Source organism: Cyprinodon tularosa, unplaced genomic scaffold (genome assembly GCF_016077235.1).
Source record: "Cyprinodon tularosa strain WSP-4 unplaced genomic scaffold, ASM1607723v1 ctg17, whole genome shotgun sequence".
Lineage (NCBI taxonomy): Eukaryota > Metazoa > Chordata > Actinopteri > Cyprinodontiformes > Cyprinodontidae > Cyprinodon > Cyprinodon tularosa.
This window is the reverse complement of record NW_024038531.1, coordinates 3,874,884-3,898,637: the sequence shown is the minus strand read 5'-3', so window position 1 is coordinate 3,898,637 and position 23,754 is coordinate 3,874,884. Positions and strand designations below refer to the sequence as shown.

Genomic DNA, 23,754 nt, shown 5'->3' with positions numbered 1-23,754 from the left:
CCAGCCAGTCACAGTCAGAGAAACAGGATTACACTGAAAAACAGGCCGATCTCCAACATCTATAAACAAGGTTGTTGATGGCAGCAGCACAGCTGATATTTCTCTCCAGGGTGGCGTCACAGCCAAACAGAAATAGACGAGGCAAAGCTACTATGAGGAAAAGCAGAGAGAGCATAACGTTAGAGATTGAACTAACAAATTCTGCAGAGTGAGAGAAGAGAGAGAGAATGAAGCAGAATGATGAAATGGGGTCCCTATGTCCTCCAGAAGTCTAATTTATATATTTTTATCAAAAATGATTTAACAGGATAAACAGTATGAATAAATGTATAAGACATTTCTCTTACTTTATTGTTGATTAAGTATTTTTAAGGAGCAATCAAGTCCACTTCCAATTTATATTTTCCAAAGTGTTGGACCAATAAAATATACAAGCTGATGAAAAAACATCTCGTAATAGAATATTTCTTAACCTTTTGTTGGTAGTTTTCTTACTTATAAAAGGACAATCATAATCAATAGAAATGGAGTTTGGATCAAAACTTGGCAATTTAAGCACCCTGTGTTGTTGGCTGAGCGCGTCTGTGACGCTCCGACTGATGATTGGTGGAGGAGGGAGGGACGGATGGATGGATGGATGGATGGAGGTGGGGGCGATAATCCGCGCACAGACGGAGCCATCCGCGCCGCCAGCAGATCAGCTTGCAGCGGACGTGGGAGAGCATGGCTCCGCTCGGTCCTTCTCTCCTCCAACATTAACTCTAACCGGCTGATAAAGGGCTGATCCCACCGCAGCCACCTTCATGATCTGGGTTTGGTTCCCTGTGAGGAGCGCTGCGCCGCGCTGCGCACCGGAGCTCTCCAGCCTGTAATGTTGGGTCAGCAGCTCATCCCAGGATTGTTTCCGACTTTCATTTCAAATATTTCTACGTTGGTCTGATCCAAAGAAAAGGGGGGAAGAGTTTGTTGGTTTTCTCTGGTTTATGGAATAATGATTTTCTCCGATATGAGTGCGGGGACAAACTCCCCGAAGGTGCATCCACCGAATGGGACGAGATTTTACACGTTTCAGGCAAGTGAGCTCCTCCTTTCAATGTTTGTTCATACTTACAGCTTTTGCATGTAGGCTGCGTTTAAATGTGTTTACATTAACATTGTGCATTGTTGATTTAATGACATTATGTAAGACTTTGTTGCAGAAAAGCGATTGTTTGGCGTTTTTTCTTGATTGCTTGGCTGATTGGATCTTATTTTCTTCCAGACTTGGCTTTGCAGCTTCAGGGGAGTCTGTTGTTGAGGTGAAGACTGAATTTTTAACAACATAAAACGGAAAAATGATTGAGTGCTCAGTCAGAGCCGCGGGCCATTAACAAATACTGCTTTATTGTTATTTACAGTCTGAGATGGAAAAAATACAAATGAAGTAATTACCCTTTGGAAAAGACCAAAACATTCTCATTACAACAGGGGAAAAATGATAGACTGAAGGTTTAGATTTATTGTTTATCCAGACTGTGATGCAGGTCAACATTCAGCTTTTATGCTTCTGTATAGTGTTCCTGTTATGGATGCTGCTCAGTTTCTGGTTTTCATAGGAAAATAGGGACACCCCTTGCAGAGCCCCTTATTGATTACTGTATAGACTCCCTGTGCATATTTTAGCTCTGTTCATGCAGAGCCAATGCATGCATGGCAATGAAGCTGTGTTGGGCGTATTGATTGTCTGATTGTCAGCAGGACAGTACTTTGTTTCATTGTGATGAAGAAGTGAAGGTTTAACATTATGATGACCTCCCTTTTTTTCCCCAAAGCTTCCCTGACCCATTGAGAGATCAAATTTTGCAACCCTGAGTGTGTGCTGCAGCGTATGCACCATGTATATTTTGTTGTACAGCCTGCAGTACTGAAACTTGTTTTTTGCAACACATCCCGCAGATTTTGAGGTCGGCATTGGAGGCTTTTTGAGTCCTGGATATCAGCTACAATATATATTGTTTAAATTGCATGAACAATTTTTGCTTTGTGGTAGGTCATGTAATATATAGATAGTATATGTTAAAGTCCATACTGATGGCAGGACCTAATATTGCCCAAATTTCATGTTGCTAACATTACCTTGTGTTCTGCTTGTATGTACTGGTTTCATTCCCAACAAAGATTTTGCAAACATCTTTGTGATTTAAGAGAAATAAGGATTCATTAAACTGAGTGACCTCCTCCCAGTCTGTGGTCCAGTTCTGATGTGTGTTATTTCCCCTCAATAAGAGCGTAAAATGATGAGATAATCAGTGATAGTTCCTGATCAGTGTGTTTCTCTTTCCACACTGGTATATCAAGGCTACAGGCTTATTCTCCAAGATTCTTTTTTAATTTAATGGACTGAGTGATGCAGTGTTTTGTTGCCTTTCAGCTTAGCTCAACAGCTAATGAAGAGAGATTTGTGAAAAAGACACCTGTGTGATTGTTAAGATAACAACTGTGCTGGCAGCAGAAAGCCTGCCTGTATCAGTTGCATCTGGGGATTTTGTTCTTGGACCATTTTATGTTACTTCATTGTTTCTTTAACGTCTCTTTGGTTGAAAGCAAACTTAATACTGGATTCACAAATGCTTGTAAACTTCTCCGTTTTCAAATCATTGAAATCCTTTCATAGGGTGTGAGCTCCAGGAAGCCCAGCACCTTTAAAATTAATGTTAATGTTTTAGGCTGCTATTAATGTTCTTTCAAATCAAAGTTTTTTGTGTAGCACTAATTCACTTAATCTCATTGCACTTTACAGAGTAAATTCATGTAAATCATAATGCAATTTTTATATGCAATGAGCCATTTCCTTGCAGAATTCACTCCTTCTGGATAAGCATATGGCAACAGTGGACAGTCGCATTATGTTGTTGTAAACGTCCCGGTGACTCAGATTAGTTGCAGTAGTAGCTCCTGTGGTGGCTTCATCTAGGAGAGAAACACAGCTAAGGTAAAGGTAACTTCAGCCTCTTTTCAAGTCTAGAAAATGAAAGATTGCATATGATGGCAGTAAAAAGTCAATAACTATGTCTCTAAGTTGCTACAGAGACGTGGTTGCTAGGTTTGTAGGTCGTGAGCAACCTAAGCCCTTTATGGTTTTCCTAATAAAAAGAAATCAGTAATTAAAAACAAAACGATAAGAAATGAAATTATATTGTGCAATCTCCACCACCAACAGATGAGACTGGATCCCTTTAATGGATCCGGCGGCATGGATTTCCATGCAAGTTGTGTGGTAGGAGAATAAGAAGTGGTCATTATGTCCTGCAGCAGTACAGGCCTATAGCAGAAAAAATACATTTGGTTTTTTATGCTCAAGTTTGGCATTAGGATTTATCTGTAATTCACCATCTCATTTTTATTTAATGTACCTGCTTTCAAAATTCTTAAGATTTTTATTTTCTTAAGAGTACACAATTTATTTATGAATTTGCTCTAGTGAATCAAACAATAAGTGTTTTTTTTTTTTAAGCCGCCTCTGTTCTATAATTAAGATGAACGTTTGCCATGGCCAAGGTCTGTAAAGATGTCCCTAGAAGTTTTTGGGACACACCTGTGTCCTCATTTGATATTTACCGTAATCTAACAGCGAGCACTATTTTCCAGACTAAGCCTGTGTGTATATGTGTATGTAGCCATAGATAGATGGATTATACGTTTCCACATATTATAACACTTAGCCTAGTGTACTGTTAAAATTCACTTCAGCAGATCTACTGTAAGGTTGATCTAATATTTTTTTTCTAAACCATAAAGGAATAAACTTAACATGTCTGCAGAGTTTATCCTGATTGAATTCACAAAGCAAAGGGGATTGCAAATAGAATAGAACTTTATTGTCACAATGGAGAAATTCACTTGTGACGTCGCCTCTTATAAACAAACCTAAGTTGCACAAAGAAGGAAAATGAGCATGAAGTATATAGAGTGCATCCAGGTATATACAGTGGATGGTAAAAAATAAAGGAGAGATTTAAGGTGACTTGTATATACAGTATCTTATGTACAGTAAAGTGGTGGCAGTTAAAGTGCGGTTTCTGGTTTGTTCACCTGGTAGAGTTCAGTAATTTACCCATCATTGGATGCATTTTACTGAAGTTTCCCCTATGAAACCAATTACAGAACTTGGGCTTTATATTTTCTTTTTTCTTCAAACATTTAAATGGAGGTTCTTTATTCCTGGTCTACAGGACCCACAAACCTGCATGTTTTAGCCTATGTTCACACTGCAGCCTGAAGCGACCCAAATCCGATTTTTTTGGCCCATATGCAACCGGTAACGGTTCTTTTCATGGCAGTCTGAACAACACAGACCCTATTTTTTTCAATGCGACCCAGGCCACTTGGCTATGTGGTCCTGAATCCGATACGAATATGATCTTTTCAAATGTGACTTGTGTCTGAACGGCCAGGTCGCATTCATCCGACCTGAACGCCATTAATACTCGACAAAGGTCTCCATTCTGGGTCTTGCTATGAAGAAGTGGCAAGAAAAACACCAACCATGGCGGGCGATGATGCGGAGAGTAGTATTTATGTTTAACCATCTTGGAAAGATTGAGTTTTTATGGTTGGGAAAGATCACTAGATGTGGTCTGGCTCTACCATCCATGCTTACTTCCGTAAACACAGAGCAAGCTGACCTGTGACGTCATTATGACCTCTACTGTGCATGCGGGACACTTGCGTTGTATGACTGCAGTTCACACAGAAGATCACATACAAGTTGTATATATTTTAAAATGTGAACGTGAGCATCAAGGCCTGCAGTGTGAACGTAGCCTTAGATGTTTTCTGCTCCATATCAGAACTCCATGATTGCATTACCTTCTCAATAGGCATCGATTGCCTGAATCCTGTTAATCACACCACTTATTAAAATCAGGTGTGTGAAGCAGAGAAAGCCCTAAAACCGGGATGCTTAGTGAGTCCTGAGGCTGAGAGATTCAGGCTTTAATGCAGAAGCCATTAGCTCAGAACACTTAGCTTAAATCTAAGTATATCTTTTGTTTAGATTTACAGTATTAAAGGGATGTTTGGGTTATACATTCACTTGTGACATTGTTTTTCTTTTTCTTTGACAACTGTAGTTGCACTGCAGATTTATTGAAGCTGCATTCCTGTTGCATTCTGTCATTAATCCCTCATTTCACTTATCATGCTGTTTCAACAGTGTAGAATGTTTTAGGGGAGATATGCCACGCACTATGCTTTTCTTTTTTTTAATATAGGTTTGTGTAATGTTGTTGCAACTCCTGCTTGTGAGAGAAGGCTTGTTCCCAAAGCTGTGAATTCACTGGGCCATATTAAATGGTTCAGAGCAGAGTCTTTACTTCTTTGATCGACTCTTATATTGTGTTCAGAGACACTGCTACTTGATGAAGTCCAACAGATGGGTTTAGTGCATCTGCTGTAAGAAATTCCCTTTATGCAGCAAGTTTTCATGTTATGTCATCACATGACCGAAGGAAATCTACAGATCACAGCACTTGTGATAGGTCAGCTCCCTGCATATTAGTTTTGCCCTCTTTAAACCAAGCTCATACCATTGGGTGATGAAGTATCACTATGTCATAGCTACAAATACAGAATAAAAAACAAAATAAAAGGTCACATAAAACAGCTAAACACAAACACAGTGAGCTGCAATAATTTTAACAGAGCTTTCAGTTAAATGTTGATTCCAATGATATGGAAGGTAGATTTCATATACTAGTTATGAACCTGAATGATTTGAAAACTGAAATATATATATATATATATTCTTTTTTTATCTAATACAGATTTGACTTAACGGAAAGAAAAACAAATCAAGATAATGAATTTAAAGGTCAAGAAAAAAATATAAAAACAAATGAAATGCATTTTCCCCTTTAAAAAAAAAAAAAAAAAAAAAGGGACTGAAATGCTTTTGTTGACATAAACTTAATATGTTCCTGAAAAGTTATTTCATATTTATGGTTAGGTTAAGGCAATTGGTGAAGTTCTGCTTTTAATAAATAAAACAAAACAATGTATGGTACTAAAGTTGCATTCAGACTGAGCACGACTGATGCAGTGTTTAAGACCTGGAGTGTGTCACTAAATAGGAGATTCAGCTGCATGAGGCTGACATCCCACCCAGGTGGAAAAACTCAGCAAACAGACAGAATGCTAGGTGCTTCATTAGCACAGGTTTTTGCAGTTAAAATGATCATTTGTAAAACCAAAAAAAAAAAAAAAAATGTACTACTTTATTTCAGAAATGTTAAAGGTTATTTTTATGGTACCCAGAGGTCAACTATTTCTCCAAAATGATCTACTGTTTCAGTGCTACTTGATTTGTGCAGAAGAAGTGGTCATTATGTCCTGCAGCAGTACAAGCCTATAGCAGAAAAAAAATAAAATAAAATTTATTTATGCTGATTAGGTTTTCAAGATAGAATAAGTTTTAATTCAGGCCCATGACGTCACCATCCTAGCAGATGTTAGTTTCAGAATATAAAGATATTCCATAACACAATATATTATTCTTGTGCTGGCATTGAATATAACATGGAATGATTGTTTTACAATATTGAGTACCTTATAAGTCTCCTAGAATCTTTAGATCTCCCGTTACCCCCAACAACCCCATAGCTTTTCCTGTCAAGGTCTTCCTGTTGGCACTTCAAAATAAAAGCCTAGGTGAAACGTAACATTAAAGATTGCTGCTATATTTTTCTTTACGCACAACTTTTGAGTCGGCTTGGGAAAACCGTCCTGGAAGTAGTGAAAACGTAGATCACTTTGGTTGATCCAGACACATTTCTGGATCATGGTCGAATTCGGTGGTACCTCCTTGTAGATGTACCCATGCAGAAAGCACTGATGCTGGGCAGTGACAGACTGTGCTGAAAAGGGAAAACACTCCTTCTAGGAATAAATTAAAACAGCTTTTTTTCAAAGCAACCTAAAACCTCTTAAGAGCATTTCTTATTTCATCCATTATAAAAATTACTTCCTTTGTTTTTCATACTGTACTACCAATGTTTAAAAGTTAAAACGGCACACATTATAGTGAAACTTCAATACAACAGAGCCACCGTTTAAATTTTTAGCTTCTCAGGTGCATCAAATTGTAGTGTTCAATATTGGAGCCATGTAAAGATAAAAATAAAAAGAACAATTTGTGTCATTATAATTGTATCACAGTTCTGCTTTACTACTATCAATAGGCACTGTTATTACTTCTGTTATTCAAATAAGCCTTTTTTTTAGTTGCATGTCTTTAGAATTAAATAAAAGGTCAAATGTATTTTCTTTTTAAGTTTTAAAATATTAGTATCAACAGGGACAAGGCTGATTGATGCTTTTCAAAATGTTTTTCAGTATAATGCTATATAATGCAAATTAGCTCATGGCTACAAGCCTTATGTAGGACATCGGCCACCTGTTTGGTTGCAATGTTTAATTGTACTGTCCCTGTCAAATAAACAAATAAATAAAAATAAATAAATTACTTGCCTCCAAGCAGCTGAAGTCCATATTCTAGTAGAAGTTAAAAACAACAGAACTTCCCACTGAGAGGGTAAACTAACTACCTTTTCTAATTACATCACAGGCAAAGTCAAATTAAAGTTGGGAGCCAACTTTAGCACAGGCTGTTAGATGCATATTAATCAGCTTTAAGATGGTACCCCTGTGGAAATGATTAATAAGATGGATACAAGTTTGTTGTCTGTGTTCTTATCTGTGCTGCAGATAAGAAAATAGCTTTCCTGTCATTCAGAACCATCAAAGGGGAATGTGACCAAAAAATCCACTGTGATTCTGTTTGCTTTAATGCATTTCTAAACACATACGCAGCCTCGCCCATTTAACATTAAACTATGCTTTTTTTGCCTCCTTCAACTGCTCGAGTGAAGCACTTGACACAAAAGATAAATGGGGTGCCTTAGCATGCTGATTAAAATGTGCTGCTTCTCATTTTGTGGGTAATTCACTCCATGTGGTAGGATTCATACTGCGCCCTATGTGGAACTGATGAAGACAGTTTTAGGAGGAGTGCAGAACAAAGCTGCTTGTTCAGTTTTTCTGCATATCGGCACCAATACAAGTCTTTACACCTTTTGTCGGAGAGACCATTTCAGTGATGAAATAACAGGACAAAGAAAGTACTTCATTAAAATAAAATTGTGTCAGAAAATAAACCTGCAGTGTGTTATATTTCTAAATAAAAGTGATTTGTCACTTAACTGTTTTTACCTTCCTTTACTGATTGGCATAAAATTAAGACTGAAATAGCAGCTATATTTTGTTGTTTTAGTGAAACATACCGTGCACTGCAAGTGACCCTTCTCTCTCCTGTGCATGCCAATGCTTAATCTAGGAAATCCCCCTCTGCGTTGCACTGTGACAAACTCAATTCGGATCTCAATGCATGTATGAAGAACGGAGCAATACTTCTTCATCACATGACATCAAAGTGTTGCTGAGGGTTGATCTGCAGATTAATGTGTGACTTTTGAAAGCTTCCTCACTGGAAGTTTTTTATTTTGATAACTGGAGGATCTTTTATCTTGTTCTAGAAAAAGAGGGGAAACGTAATCAGAGATGCATTACTGTGCATTTAATGATGATAAAGGGAAAAATTAATGCATTAGGGGCTTATAAAGACCCTTAAAGCAAGCATGTATTTGTTATGGCCAGCTTAACACCCCCCCCCCCCCCCCCACCCCCCCCATGCAGCCTACACTCTTCTATAATTCCCCCACTCCCTTACAGTACATGCAGCCCTGCTATCTATATGCCACAGATTTAAGGAAGAAAAAAATATTTGCCACTAATGTATACAGCTATTATATATAAACAGATAATTTAAATAGATTGTGACCTTTTTTATTTTATGCATAGGCAAGTCGTGCCTTTTTACAGAAACACTCTGCCACATTATCAGCTTCTATTTTCCATATTTATCTAGATACACTTTTTAATTAGAATTTATTTTCATGCTTTGTGTACATTTGTGGTTTATGGCCTATTTTCTTTTTTTTTTTTTTCTTTTTTCTTTTTTCTTTTTTTTAATCAACCCTTGTGCATTTAAAATCTGGCCAGATGGGGAAGACTTTGACCCACTTTGATGGATTCATCTCCGATTAAAAGGATAAGCGTGCTTTCGAAAGCAAGAGGCCCCTGCATGTTTACCAGGGTGTGTTTTAGTGGGTTAGTATCTGCACAAGGATAACATGACAATGCCCCTTTAGTTTGTAATTATTGAGTCTTTTAAAAATGAAAATCAAGCGTAAAATCCCTCAAATGCTAAGGTCATGTTAAAATGAACCCATTTCTTATTTATGAATGTTACAAAAACCTAGAACTGTATTTTGCTGCTGTATGCATCCAATTTTTCACAAATTTAAGGTTCTACTTGTGATAAGGTTTTTGGACCATGATAAAGATATATTTAAATGAAAAAGCAGAGCTTGTTTAGGCTACATATAAAATCCCAATGGATTGAGTACAATAAAAATGCAGGCATCCATGCAAAAAAAACAAACATCTAAGATGTGTTTATTAAAGGAATATTAATGAGGTTAACAAAATATATTTTGCTTTAAGAGCCAAAACTTCAATAAAAACTGTTATATAGGACATTGTGATTTTATGACATCCAACATCATTGTTTTACTTAACTAGCAGATGAATGATTTCCATTTTGATCTAAAGCGTTACTAAACATTAAAACTGTGCAAATGGTTCACTATTTCTGTTCACCAAAGAAATCCTGTTCATTTTCACATGTTAAGCATGAATTTTACATTTTTGAAAAACAACTTAACTCTCATACTATGTGAATGAGTTCTTTAGGGGTGTGGGAAAAAAATTGATTTGCCGATTATATTGAGTTTGCCTAAATGTCTATAGTATGAATCCAAACGGTGGTTTGGATTAATAGTAGAGCAAGTAAAAAAGAATGTGACCCCCAGTGACGTTTTTTGGTCAAACTGCTTAATGGGATGCATTTCACAGTGTCAACATTTTTAGGTTTTCTATCTCTGAAAGGATGTGTTGCTTCTAAGAAACAGCTAATTTGTGTTTCTGGTTTTCAGGGTTTTCCCATTTTAAATATTGTGTGAGTAATTCATCTGCAAAGACTTGTACATAAAACTAAGGTTGTTTTTTTCCCCTCATTCAGCATCATTATTTTCTGCCCTATCAGGGGTAGCATAGATTAGACCTTTTGATTAAACCTGGTGTCTAGTAAATTTCCGTTGATGTCTGCATTATACACAGTAGAGATCCCAAAGAGATTGTGAAGTCGAACAGAGAGGATGAGAGCTTTGCCTGGATCACGTCACAGACTCATTTATTTCCAGGCCTGCGTCTTTGTTAATGTGCGGCCTGACAAAATGCAGTCGTAAATTCTCTTTTGAACACTTTAAGTCACGGCTAATTGGGTGTTTTTGAGGAATTGATGCAGATACTGTTGATAAAAGTGAAGTAGACCAAAGGGAAATAATCCCAGGATGTTTATCAGTTTGAAACGAGCAGGATTAGAGGGGAATTGTGCTGTAAAGAATCATGGATATTGATACAATCATTTCTTATGCAATAGTGATAAACCCGCTTACAGCTTAACTATTAACAGTGACACACACAAAATGAAATTTTTTATTACATTTATTCCCTATTTTTAAGGCCTTTAATTCAATTTGAACAGCAGAGAACACTTAGTTAAAGATAAATTTTGCAGTTTGCAACAAATTCTTTCTGTTCTGTAATTCTTTTAACACAACTCTCATCCTTACAGGTATCATGATGAAAGTATCCACTTACACTGGCTTGCAAAAGTATCTATATTATGCAATTTTTAAAATGTCTTATTACTAGGGTTGAAAAATGTCTGCAAAAATTAAAATTGATATTTTGTTTGCAATTGTGGTTTTACTTAGATTTTCCTTTGCACCATCCACAGGCATGTAGATTTTTAAATTTAAATTATTTTCATGACCTTGAAACCTTGCATGTGGGGTGTCCATTTTCTGTTATTTTTGTGTGGAAAAATGCTAACTTTTACTCGTATGCATGGACCTGTGTGCTAGCTGCAACCCTTTCTTCTCTTCTGTCTGGCAGCAAATCTATTTTAAGTATATTACCGCCGTTTAAAGGGCTGGAATGAAAAGTTAACGTCTTACTCTTTTGAAATTTAATGTGACCAAAATTGAGTTCCTCTGCAATTGAAAAATTACATTTTGTTATATTGTTTTAATTAACCAGCCCTTCATATCCTAACCCAAAGCAAAAGAAAGTGTTTTATTGGGGTCTTATTTGACCCTATTTAAAGCTCAGGGTTGAGTCCTTGGTTAACTTTAATCTTCATCTGGGTAATACAGTAGCCCTAAACCTATTTGGTTGGCTTATGCTACACTAAAGTGGTTTAGTTTAAAGCATGTTAGTGTTTGAATGAGTCAATTTAAGTTTAGAGCCAGATCTAATTTGAAACATTTGACAGGGCTGGAATATTGCTTTGTACTTGTGGTTGACCAATCTTCTATTTGTAAAAAGCCAAAAAAAAAACTGGGTTGCTCGATTATATCAACCTTATCTCCCCATGTATTTTTCTAAACTGACTACATTTTCTGTGGAACATTCCAATTAGTTGTATTTAGTTTATCTCTAGGTGCATTTCAGAAGTGTAGCTTCATGACGATTCTACCTTACCACCAGCATATGGAGCTTAGGCCTTGGCAATTCCGCTTTGACTAGAATGGATTATTTTCATTTAAAGTGTTATAATGTGATCCATACGAAGTCCCCACAGAGTTTTCTTCAATACCTTTCTTCAACTAACAGGCTTCCCGAATTTTCTTTTCACGCCTGATGCATGTATGTTATACACAGGGTTTGAAATCTTATAAAAGCACTTCTGTTGATCGGTATTTCCCAGGTGGCTGGGTTATTCGCCCGAACATATGTAATCCAAAAAAAACAAGATATTTCGTATGTAAAGCGAATGCAAGTAGTGTTCTGCTGGTCTTTATGCTTGCTATAATGTCTGTCGCCAGATTTTTAGATCTGGATCTCAAATGCACATATTTTACAAGGTGTCTACACAGTCTTATCAATCAATGTTCTGGAAGAAAGACTGTAAAACACATTAAATCCAGTTGGCAACAGCTAAGCTAGCTGTCCTGAATTATTTTGAAACTCACCTGATGCGAAATGTACACTGCACAGATGGCTACTTGCAGTCAGCGTCCAGTCAGTTCCCCTTGTTTGCTGACAGCCATCTCTGACCACTTTCATTCTCTTCTGGTGAGTGCTAAAAATTAGTATATAATCAACTTTTTATTGTCACATCCCACGGCACGACATACGGACAGCATCTTTGACCCTTGCTAGATTTGAATGTTTGTGACATAAGCTGCAAGGCATCTATATATCACCAATTCAAGGCATATATCATTCCCTGTTACTTTAAAAAGACAATTTAATCAGATATACTGACAGAGTGGTTAAAGAATTTCTGAGAGAAAACCCAGCTGATTCCATTAAGTCATTGACTTAACTGAATTCACTCCTCCTGTGTGAGCATGAAGCAACAGTTGACTTTCACTTACATGTTGACTCTGTAGCAATCCCTCATGCAGAGCATGCATGCAGCGACAGTGAAGAGGGAAAACTCCTTTTTAACAGCAAGAAACTTCCAGCAGAACCAGTATGTGTGGCCTTCCGCTGAGAACGAAGAGCGAAGCAGACCCAGAGAAGGAATGTAGAAGCACTGATACCTAAATACTTTCCATGCTAGAGAAGCTAATAGTAAACTAGCTCCATAGGTGGCTTTGTCTAGGAAAGCAATTTCTTAACAGGTGAGCTATGAGCTGTTTTCATGGCAACTGGGATGAAAGAAAGAACAAATGATTTGTGAAAGTACAAACTAAGCCCATAGCTATGTTTAGGAAAGTAATGGGACTAAACACTGAAAAAGGCCCAACTCTTGTCATCTGTAATAAAAGTTGTTGATGGCAGCAGCCCACCAGATTCCTTGCTCCGGGATGGAGTCTCAGCTAAACAGAACACCGGGCCAGATGTAGCAATTACATGTGCAATATCCTAGGTCATTGATTTCCACGTTTTATTCTCCTTTCTCTCCATTCAGAAAATGGTCACCCTCTGTCCATGGTGCTGAAACTGAAGCACTCATCCATAAGGCACTCCTTTATGGCCGTTTAATTTTATAGCCCAAATAGGCTCTGTAATTGAAGCAGGAGGATGTGGACAACCCTCTTTCCTGCTTTCTCATTGTAACATACATTTCAATTTACCTCAATTCATACATGAAAGGGCAGGGCATTTGTAGTTTTCCACTTCACTGTCTGAGTAACTCGTTCAATGAAAACCTCTGAGAAGCCTTTTAAAAATGTTTTTTTTTTCTCTCTCCCACATCTTTACATCTCCTCAAAAGCCTTTAAAATGATGCAGTGAGCAAAGGCTTTTTTAAATATTCAAACGGCAATAAAGTCTTAGCTACATTGAAATGCATCACCCCTCACTATGCTGTATTGCAACCATTTTTGTGTGTAGCTTTTTCATACTGTGCCTGCTTGTTATCAGAAGACAGAAAATTTAGAAACGTCAAACATATTTCTGTCTGTTAAACTGAAGAAAACTCCACTAATAAATCATTATACATAGCAGTTACTGGAACCCGATCAGAATGATGTTGTAACAAGCAACTTACTGGTCACTATAATTGTGTGTATGTGTGTCTGTGTGCTATTCCTTTTTTTCTGGATCAATTGTATGCAATCTTCAATGTGTTTTCCGAAGTAAACTGAAAACTGCATGTGAGGACTCAAATATACAGACAGCCTGCTAGTATTTGTTTTATAGCTAGTTGCACTTCAACCATATTGATTTATCCATAAACAGGTTCTATTAATAATAAGAAAGGACAGGGCTCATTTTGATTATTTATCTTTTTTGTCAAAGTGTCAACTATTTAGTTTCTGATATCAGGAATGATGGAGCAGAAAGGGGTCGTTTCATTTTTCCTTATTATCCACCATTCAGTTAGTCTAATAGAACAATACTAATAGCAGCAAAAGCTATTATGCTAACATGATCTGATAGTCGGTACATACTGATTCATTAAAAAGGCATCATATAAGTCTTTGGATGTGGATATTGCCAAATAATTTCATTTTCTTTATCAAACTATAAATTTTGCTGAAAATGGAACTCTGTGTTGGGATCTGTCAGTAAAATAACTCCTGAAAGAATCACTAAACATTTTTGTATGCAAACAAACTGAATTATTTGCTTTTGCCAAATACTTAATGATGCCTATTAATAATTGGAAAATGTCTTAGGATGCTATTGTATCTATAATATCAAATTTATACTGCAAAAATCAAACAAAATAGAAAAAATAACATTGTTTGTGAAAGCAGAGAATTTAGTTATTACAAATAGTGTAAAATTGTGTAAAATTGTATTTTTGTGCCCATGCAGATTATTGCTTTTATTATCTTAATTTTTATTTTATTTGTTAACCTTTGACGAAAGCAACAAATCTGTTTTAGGGGTAAAATACCTTTCCAGTATAGCATGGAAAGTTATAGCTGTGTGGATTTGTTTATCTAATTTTAATATTTCACTATAGCGGCAATTTGTTTCAGGAAGCAAGTGAATTTAGCTTGATTCCCTTCTCTAATAACTGTCCCTGCATATAAATTAAGCTAATTAAAGTATGTTTTACTCAACTGTTCTGTTTTAACTTGCCTCTAGGCTTTTGTATATCTATTTCAGACTTAAAGGTGTGACTCTGTAGCTGGGGGAAGAAATAACACCAAATTCTATACATACAGCTGCTAACAAGGCATACCCTGCTCCCTTCTGGGAATATAATTGCAGTTTCAAGGTGGTTTATGATGGGTTTGGTATGCTAGAACTAAGAAAATGATTATGACTGCAATTGCTTATTTATGTGTGACATCCTACCCCAGTATGTTTACAATCTTCATTCATTAGGGAAGAAGCATGATTATTCTTGGGCATTTAACTTGTCAGTCAGACAACACAAAGAAACATCTATTAAGAAACATAGTTAGCATCTAAAAATGTATTTTAATGTCAACTTTTTCATCACACTGTCACAAGTACAAGGCATGTCGTTTGCATCTGTCCAAAAGTGCTATACAGGATATAAATATTTATTTACATGTCCCAGAGACTGCTGTTTGCATTGACTATAAATGGTATATATAAACAGAGCGTAATTGTAAGAGGCTGTAAAGTAAATGAATATGAAAACTATATACCGATTATGTAGGAAAGTTAGGATATGGATTATTTATATATATTAGTGGGTTTATAAACCAGGATAAATAATTACTTATGAACTATGAACTAAGTATGAAACCAAACCAAAAATTCCAGAGAGAACACAATGCACAAAGATGTGCACAGAATGGACTTCAATTTAAGACCTTGCTACTTTAGCACTTCGTCGTTAAGCACCCTTTCTCACTAACACTCAAAAGCAATACAATTGAAGAACTGGGCGTTGACATATTCCTGTTGTTAAAGGGCTTATATGGTACAAAATCAACTTTTTAGAGCTTTTAGCTAGGTTATAATGTTATTCCCTTAATAAAGGTCATGCACAAACTTGTATTTTGCTTGATTGATGCATGTCTGAGAAAATTCTAATGAATTTTGCTCTCTGAGCAGCAGTCCCCCCAGTTCTGAGAAAAGTTCCAGGAAGCACCTATTTTAACTGCACTGAACCTACCCAAAAAAAATTAATTAAAAAATCCTCACTTTCTTTGATCAGCTTCCGTTGGTTTAAGGCAGGGTGTCTTAAATTTCTGCTCCAAAGTGGCTCTTTTAGCCGCTAATCTGCTCAGTAGCAGGAACTGTTCTTGCTTTAGTGAGATATAATAAGTTGACGTTAAAGCTTTAAAAAAGCCATGATATGGGACTTTTAAGATCGGCCAAGGTTTAAAATCTCTATAAATTCTGTTATGCAATTCCCGTGGCTTATATTTCGATCTAGCGAGATCCAAAAAAAAATTCCTGTGTCCAGCATTTATTCCAGGTGTTAGGAGCACTGATATTCCTCTCTATCATATTCCTCTTTGCAGATTTTTGCTGTTGGAAAATTCCACCACAAAAACTGTAGAATTGACATTCATTATTATTATTTTTACTAATAATGTAATGCTTTGTTTGAAGTACAGCTGACAGAATGTTAAGAGGCTACCTTAAGGAGAAAACAATTTTTAATTACATTACATTTTTTGTATGTCTGTAAAAGTCTTTATTAAATATTATATTTATTTAGTTCACTCCCAATTCCTTTTCATAGCGTGGCTTGGCACAGGTACTTAAAATTTCGAAATAAATCAGTTTATTTTTTTTTAAAAACAGTCTGGGTTGCACAAAAAAAAACTTGCTTGTGCCTGGATAAAAAAAAATTTGTCATTATATTTCTGTATAGATCAATACTGGACAGTTCGTTTCAGAATTATTAAATATTGCTACAAAAGGTGTTTGTGTTTAATCTGCAGCTTTCTAATGGATGCATACCAAAATGTTGATATCATTGTATTTAAATTCTGATCCTATATGCCTTATTTTTACAATGATTGGATTAGAAGAAATTAAAGATAGGTTATTATTACAGAATTGTCATAAGGACAAATCCCTGAAATGCCAAAGGATTAATGATAATAGGCATAATTGAAAGTCCCCCCAAAAATTAAGATTTATAGACAGTATAAATGTGTTTCCTGATAGGAAATCAGCAGTGACTCTTTTCCATCCGTTATAAATCATATTTGTATTCAGAGTCTGATTGATGCTGCAGGCCAAAGCTTTTCTCTCTGCATCAGTTTAAATTTAAAGCCCCTGTCAGAAAAATTTGGTCAAAGTGTGTGATCAAGTACCTCTTTGCTTGTTTGACTTGACCAATGCTGTTTTAACAATTACAGAGTCCCTTTGTTGAAAGGATGTCATTCCTTTACTTCAACATCAAAGATGACCAGTGAATATGCTGTTTTTCCTGAAAAATGTGCCTAAAGTGAAAAGGTTTTGCTTCATTTTATGACAGATATAATTGCAATAATCAGTCTTTTCTAAAGCAAGTTACAAGGTTGTAGAAAATATTTTTTTCCTTTAGCTTTCTTAAGCTTTGGGCCTTTTTTCATCCCTCTAATATCCTTGATACCAACACAGAATATGTCACTGACACATGTCAGCTTTGTGATCTATGCTAATTTAAACTGACAGCTTGCCAGCAGTGGCGTGGCTCGGGCCAGGGCCTGCAGGCCATTCCACTGAAAGAGGGAGCACCACCTGCCACATGACAATCATGCAAGGACCTCAGCATCCTCTCTTGGTTGCTGTGGAGACAGTGCTGTGATTCATCTCCGCTCAAACGGTGGATGAGTTTTGCCACACCCATGAGGGAAAGAAAGAAAGGTTCACTGGGAAGGTGGGAAATTTGTTTGGAGCAATACCTTTAAAATCAATCAGGAGACTTGTAACTGATATTATGCTTGGATGATACACGTATTTCAGATTTTATTTAAACATTTAAACGTGTTGATCATTTTGGTTATTTTATTTGCTTGATAATTCCTACAGCAGGCTTTTAGATGGCTATGGGTGCCCATGGAAATCACAATTATTCCTTAGGTTGCAAAGTTATTATAGCTGTGAGATAGCTGCAACACCAATAATCATTCACAATGCTATAAGACCTAGGAAAAGTTGCATGCATGCTTAAGCTGGTTAAGTTAAACTTCTGAAATTAGGTTTAAGGTGATGATCCCCCAGTACTTTGCTATAGTTTTGGTGACCCCTGCACTGCTGACATGTAGAACAGTTATATATGGATTGTATTGGATTGTGGAATAAGCAAAACCTTGGGATGCCATTGTGAATAAAAGTATTTTCTGCATTTGTTATACTGCCTGTAACAACTGAGCAGAAAGCTAAGATGAATGTTCTCAGTTAAAGCTGCATTTACAAGTAATGTTGCAGTCAGCTTCTCTTTAATTTAAAACCTAATGTAACACTCAAAGTCTTTTATTTGTACTGTAAAACTGAAAAACATATGTTAAATTAGGGGAAAAAAATCAAAGGGAAAACAATGTAGAGAAATATAGAGGATTTATTTATTTATTTCCTCATTAATTTATTGCTTAGTTCTAATATGCAAATAAACGCCACCTTAAAGTTGATAAAATGAACACTGGGAAGCACTGTAGAGCACTAACCGTATAACATTGGGCCTCATTAAATGCATTCCAGATGTTGCTGCAATCTATTTTTTTTACTTGACGGCAACAGATATTTCATCCTGACTGGAGTTTCTGTTCTAATATTGGTGCCTCAGTATGAGGCGACTGTGGCGCAGTTGGAAGAGCGGTTGTTTTTATGATCCAAGCTTCAGAGTTTATATTTGGCTTCTTCTGCCGCTCTTGTGTCCCCCAGCAAGACACTTGTCACCAAGTTGCAAACTGAGCTGCATTTTTGTCTTAAAGATTAAAGGGAATTGATGAAAGTAATATGCCATTTAACCTCTTAATATCCACCTCATTTAGGGAAATTCTCACCTATTTTTCATACCCAAATGGAAAAGCAAATAACCGAGGAACTGTAAGCCCAAATTAAATGTTTGATACGTTACGCCTTCTAGTTTCTGGATATATACATGAAAATTGGGTGAGTAAAACACCCAAGCTGCATCAAACCCAAACTGCATCAGTTCAAACATCACTCAGTTGTTTTATTCTCTAAAATATTAGGTATTTTTTGAATAGCGGTAATAAAGACACGCTTGATTGTTGTGGCTGCTTTGTCATGCTAAATTTTGACATGCTGCTATATCTGTGTTAAGTGTGCTTTGGTGCTCGATATGTTCATAAAATTAACTAGGTGGTTGAGTTGTGGAGAATCTAAGCTTTTGCAACGATGTCTAACATGTCCATAGTGGTAAACATTTTACCAGTGTAATTTTCATGCATTCTGAGTTTTCTGTAAACACTTTACAACAGGTTTTGAGAGGTTAAAAAAAAGTAGAATCTAGTTTTTCATAGCGATATTTTTTATTATTATTATTATTTTTAAATAAATGTTTTTAAATATATTATACAATAATAAGTATCTTTATTTATGGATGGATGGATGGATGGATGGACCCAGATCATCTTCTTATTACTGTCTAGGAGAGTTTACACTCTGCAGTATTGATGATGGTCATTTTTAGCAAAGTGCTTCCTCTTGGAAATATTTATGTATATGCTGTGACACTCATACATAAATCTCTTCTAATCTATCTTTGTGGTTAGGGTCCTAATTGTCTGTTCTTTATGCATTACTGGACAGGCTTTTAGTGTGTCATGAGAACTAAGGCTGTTTGCTTTATTTCTGAAAAACACATCCATATAAAAATGCGTCCATCTCTCCAAACAATATATGTAAACAATACGTTTACAAATCCTTCAATACAAGACTTTTAATGGATTTTTTTAATTCATTTATTTCTCTGTGCTTGTTTAGAAAAGTTAGAAAAGCCATGACCTTATTTCCAACCTGCTCCTTTTGTCACTTTGTTTTGAACTTTTAGAGCGATAGATTTGTCAAGGAGGTGCCAGCAGGTTTTTACAATATGATGGCATCTTAATACCAAAATAGCGATCCAGTGTCGCGGTAAACTTGGTTTGCAGGAACCTTGTAATCTGCCAGAAGGAATCCTGCAGAGTTGTTGAAATGTCTTCCTGGTGTAAAGCTGTGTGTCTGTGTGAGTTTTTGTGTGCAAGCAGTACAGCACCCTGCTGTCGCTTCACGCAGTGAAAGTTTTTGCTTGAGAGCAATTTGATAAAGATTTCCCATATTTTTATTGCCTCCCTGTATGACAAGGTGCAACATCTGACAAAGTGTATCATGAGATGTTTGCCAGCATTAACAGAACGACAATAGATGAAATGTCTTTACCTCTGCATTACCTTAATTAACAATGTTCTTCATCTTTAAAATGACTCACGAGTGTTTTGCAGATGTTAACATTTTTGTTCTTCATTGGTTCAAATTTATTTTATAAAACATTGCTCTTTATTGCATTAAAAGTAAATATGCATTAAAGAACAGGGTTTATTGTTTTTCCATCTTTTTTTAAATCTAGAGACCTGCTCCTGTAGCTGAAATCGTTTTCAGCTCACCTCTTTTACATTCTTCCTCATGAAAACCCTGCAGAATATCTTCAGTCAATAGCTCTTCTGACAAAAACACATCTTTCCTCCAACATTCTGCCTCTTGCGGTCATTCAAAGGCACTATGATGATGCTACAGTTTGGTGCTGTTAAACTCTGGATGTGTTCATGTCTGTGTTGGAGAGTTCTCTTCACTTTACTCTTGATATGTCACCAGAAACTTTAACCTTGAAGGATATTCTAATGAACAGCCTAGAGGGATTGGTTGCTTAAAGCCAAACTAGAATTCAGTGTGGTGTTATTGACCCTTTTTTAATAATATATAAATATATATATGTGTGTGTGTGTGTTGGTTGTTTTTTTTTTTAGTTAGTTTGTTAAAAGGCAAAAAAAACAATTTTGGACATTCTTTAAACACATCAAATTATGGGTTGAAATCCCTAAAATCATGAATTCAAACCATGTAGTTTAAGAAACTCCAATGATAACTCTTCATATCGAGGTGTATTTACAGTATGGTGCCCTTCCCCATAACATGGAGAGAAACAGTCCTTCCATCAAAGGATCAACGTACAAAAAAGTACAAAACTATTTCAAGCAGTTGCTGTTTGAAAGTTAACACACCCTTCTGGAAGAAACAAATTTTATTTTTCAGAATTAAACATTTAACCTTTTTATTACTTATTTCAGTTTAGTGTTATTTAAATTGCCAGTGTGAATTTATCCTTTTCTTTAATGGGAGGGTATGTAAACTTTCAACATTGGGAGTCCGACAGGCCTCCTCTTTTCCTGTTTTTAAATGTCTTTGAAAACTCATTTTTATTCCTCTGCTTTTAACACTATGATCTAGTTTTTTATGGCACTAATCCTGTTGTGGACCTGGTTATGTTTCTTTTTAATCTTATTTATTCATTCTTAACTTGCTCTTGTTCTTATGCACAGCACTTAATACCATATAAATGTTCCCTTTTTTACACTGTTTATAAAATTATAATTATAAAATTATAAAGACCCTTAATAAAACTGGTGCTTTGGTTTGCTTTATTAGATCAGTATTAACAAAAGATGTTATATTTTTTACACAGTAATTGATTTTCAATCAAGCAACAGTTGTGTTTCAGCATCAGTTTATCAAGTCCATAGTTGATAATTATGGAAGTACAAACAGAACTGGTGTTGGCAGAAACTATCACTGCTTTGACCCTTTCAGTGGCGGTAAAAAGAAATGGATGGGATTTACTTTAACACACAATATGGGATGCTTTATTAAGTTGTTTTCCTTTAAAATTGGAAACAGGGGCCTCTTTCATTTGAACACAGACAAGTCTGTGTTTGATAATATCATTTAAGACATGAGACGGTTTCAATAACTCTTTCAGTAGGTCTGAAATAGGTTTATAGCTGCATGTGATACCTACTTTGTGCTGCTATCCCAGATTACAAAGAAATCATTGGGGGATTTACCTCATTATGTTCTTCTTTACTGAAGTTCATGAATGTTTGAAGGAAAGCTGTAGGTTTTTCTGTTTTTCCAGAGGTCTAGTCTACAGTATTTACGGGCATGTTTCAACATCTACATTTCAGATTGAGGTGTCTGAATCCTGGATCTAAAAAATTACTTTTTCAGAAAGGGAAGACTTTTTTTTTTATGTATTAACTCTCAAATTCCCCCTGCAACTTTGTGTCTGACTCGTATGCTCTGGGCATTTCTCAATATGCGTTCTTGAGCGTTCTCGTGTGCTCGTGTACTCGTGACACGTCATCAGCCCGAGTACCGTTCCAATTCTCGAGAACGCCAGATCGAGAACAAATTAAATCCCCGGATGTTGTTCTCGCCCCGCCCTCTTTATCGAGCATGCATCAGAGCAGACTTGTGCGTTCTTCAGACTGACCGCTTCCCCAGAATGCCCCGCGGCAGCAGCTTGATTCCAGACAGCGCTCACAGTGTTAAGTTAAACATTCCCTTTTCTGCTGCTGTTGTTCTTCAAAAGTACGTTTTGAAATCGTTTGATGCGATAACATTTTACATTTAAGCCTCCCTGTGTGGCCTGTTTACAGAGTTAGTGCGAAATAAAAAAAAAAGTCAGACGTTGAGCGGACCAGAGTGACCAGCAGACCTCCGAGGGTAACCGCGGCCAGGGCTAAATTTACCCCGGCTGTAGGGCACTTTTCTCGGTCTAGTTATGTGTGAACTACCGCTCGTTCTGATGGCGGTTTTTTGCGGTTCGGTAATTTTTTTAATGTTTTTTAAGCTTTAGAATTTGAAAATATTGTTTTCAAAATGTTTTGTGTAGGGAATAAATAGTTTTGACTGTTAAAGAAATGCTAAACAATGTTGCATGTGATGACGTCACGAGTACGCTTCTGTTCCAATACACATACGTGCTTGCGTTCCCGTCAAGTCCGATCTTCCTGCATTCTCGCCAAGAACGGACTTGAGAATTGAGAAACAGCATCTGTGTCTTATTTTATGAATCCAGTGTAAAAGTTTTAGTTTAACTGGTTTCATTTTGCAAAAATTATTTAAAGAACCTTTTGCTAACTGATTGTTAATCGATTAATCGAAAAAATAGCTGACACATTAATTACTGTTTGCACAGGGTTTTATATTGGACTTTTAGAATTTAGCAGGCAAAAACTGAGTTTAATCTATAATTTGAAGCCCCCCCCAATAAATTAAAATCCTTTAACTTCAAGCTACTCTGTCACAAAATTTTAACAAAATGCATCAAGTTTGAAAAAAAAGGACAAGGTTAAAACCTGATACATTTTCTTATTGTTAGCACTCTGTTTGAGTTAGGGTTGTCGCGATACAAAACTTTTCATCTCTATACCGATACTAAGGAAAATATTCGATACTCGATACCATTTTCGATACAAGGATAAAAACAAAGATTCCAAAATTCAACAGAAATATTTTCATTAATAAATAAAATGCAATAAATAAATACAATAAAGGTTGTATGCTGTGCACAATATTAAGCAAGCTTGATAAAAAAACTTTTTCCTTCCTTGTATATGCTTTGCACACATAACAATGAAAGCCAAACCGGTTAAGAAACAAAAATAATTCTCAGCAGCTGCACCTCTTACAAAAAAAAAAGGTCTGAAACTGAAAAGTGCACAGAATTATTCAATCACACAGTGTTCTGAAAGTGCATTGTCCTCTACTCTGCACTTTAGATGAATGACTGCTTAGGTGCCACTGGTGGTAGCACTGTATCGATACTTTTAAAAACGAGAATTGTATCCGGATACAACGTTTCAGTATTGATACTTTTTTGAGTATCGATACTTTTGACAACCCTAGTTTGGGCAAAGGCTATTCATAAGACTGGTCAGAAGTCTTACAAAAAAAAGAAAAAAGTAAAAAGAATAAATTACAAAAAAATAAAAATCATTACTGAATTAATTTGTTAAAGCAATTGGTTTACAAGAGTAGAAACTCAGGAACAGATGTTAGACTTCTACTGTAACACCTTTATGGTATAAATCTGTCCAACACTGAGTCACAATAATAGAAGTGTTTGTCACCCCTATTGTCATGTAA

General features: G+C 36.1%; 1 protein-coding gene across 10 annotated transcripts in view; it reads left to right on the top strand.

The window, feature by feature from the left end:
• Positions 1-23,754, top strand: part of ppfia2 (PTPRF interacting protein alpha 2) — a 221,955-nt gene that overhangs the window by 92,548 nt on the left and 105,653 nt on the right. For 2 of the 10 annotated variants that reach the window (XM_038281345.1, XM_038281343.1), the window contains exon 1: positions 664-1,072. The exons of the other annotated variants lie outside the window; for them this stretch is intronic. In XM_038281345.1, the coding sequence (XP_038137273.1) occupies positions 992-1,072 (81 nt within the window). In that variant the 5' untranslated portion in view covers positions 664-991. Of the gene's footprint in view, positions 1-663; positions 1,073-23,754 lie in introns of those variants that run through there. 10 annotated transcript variants of the gene reach the window in all.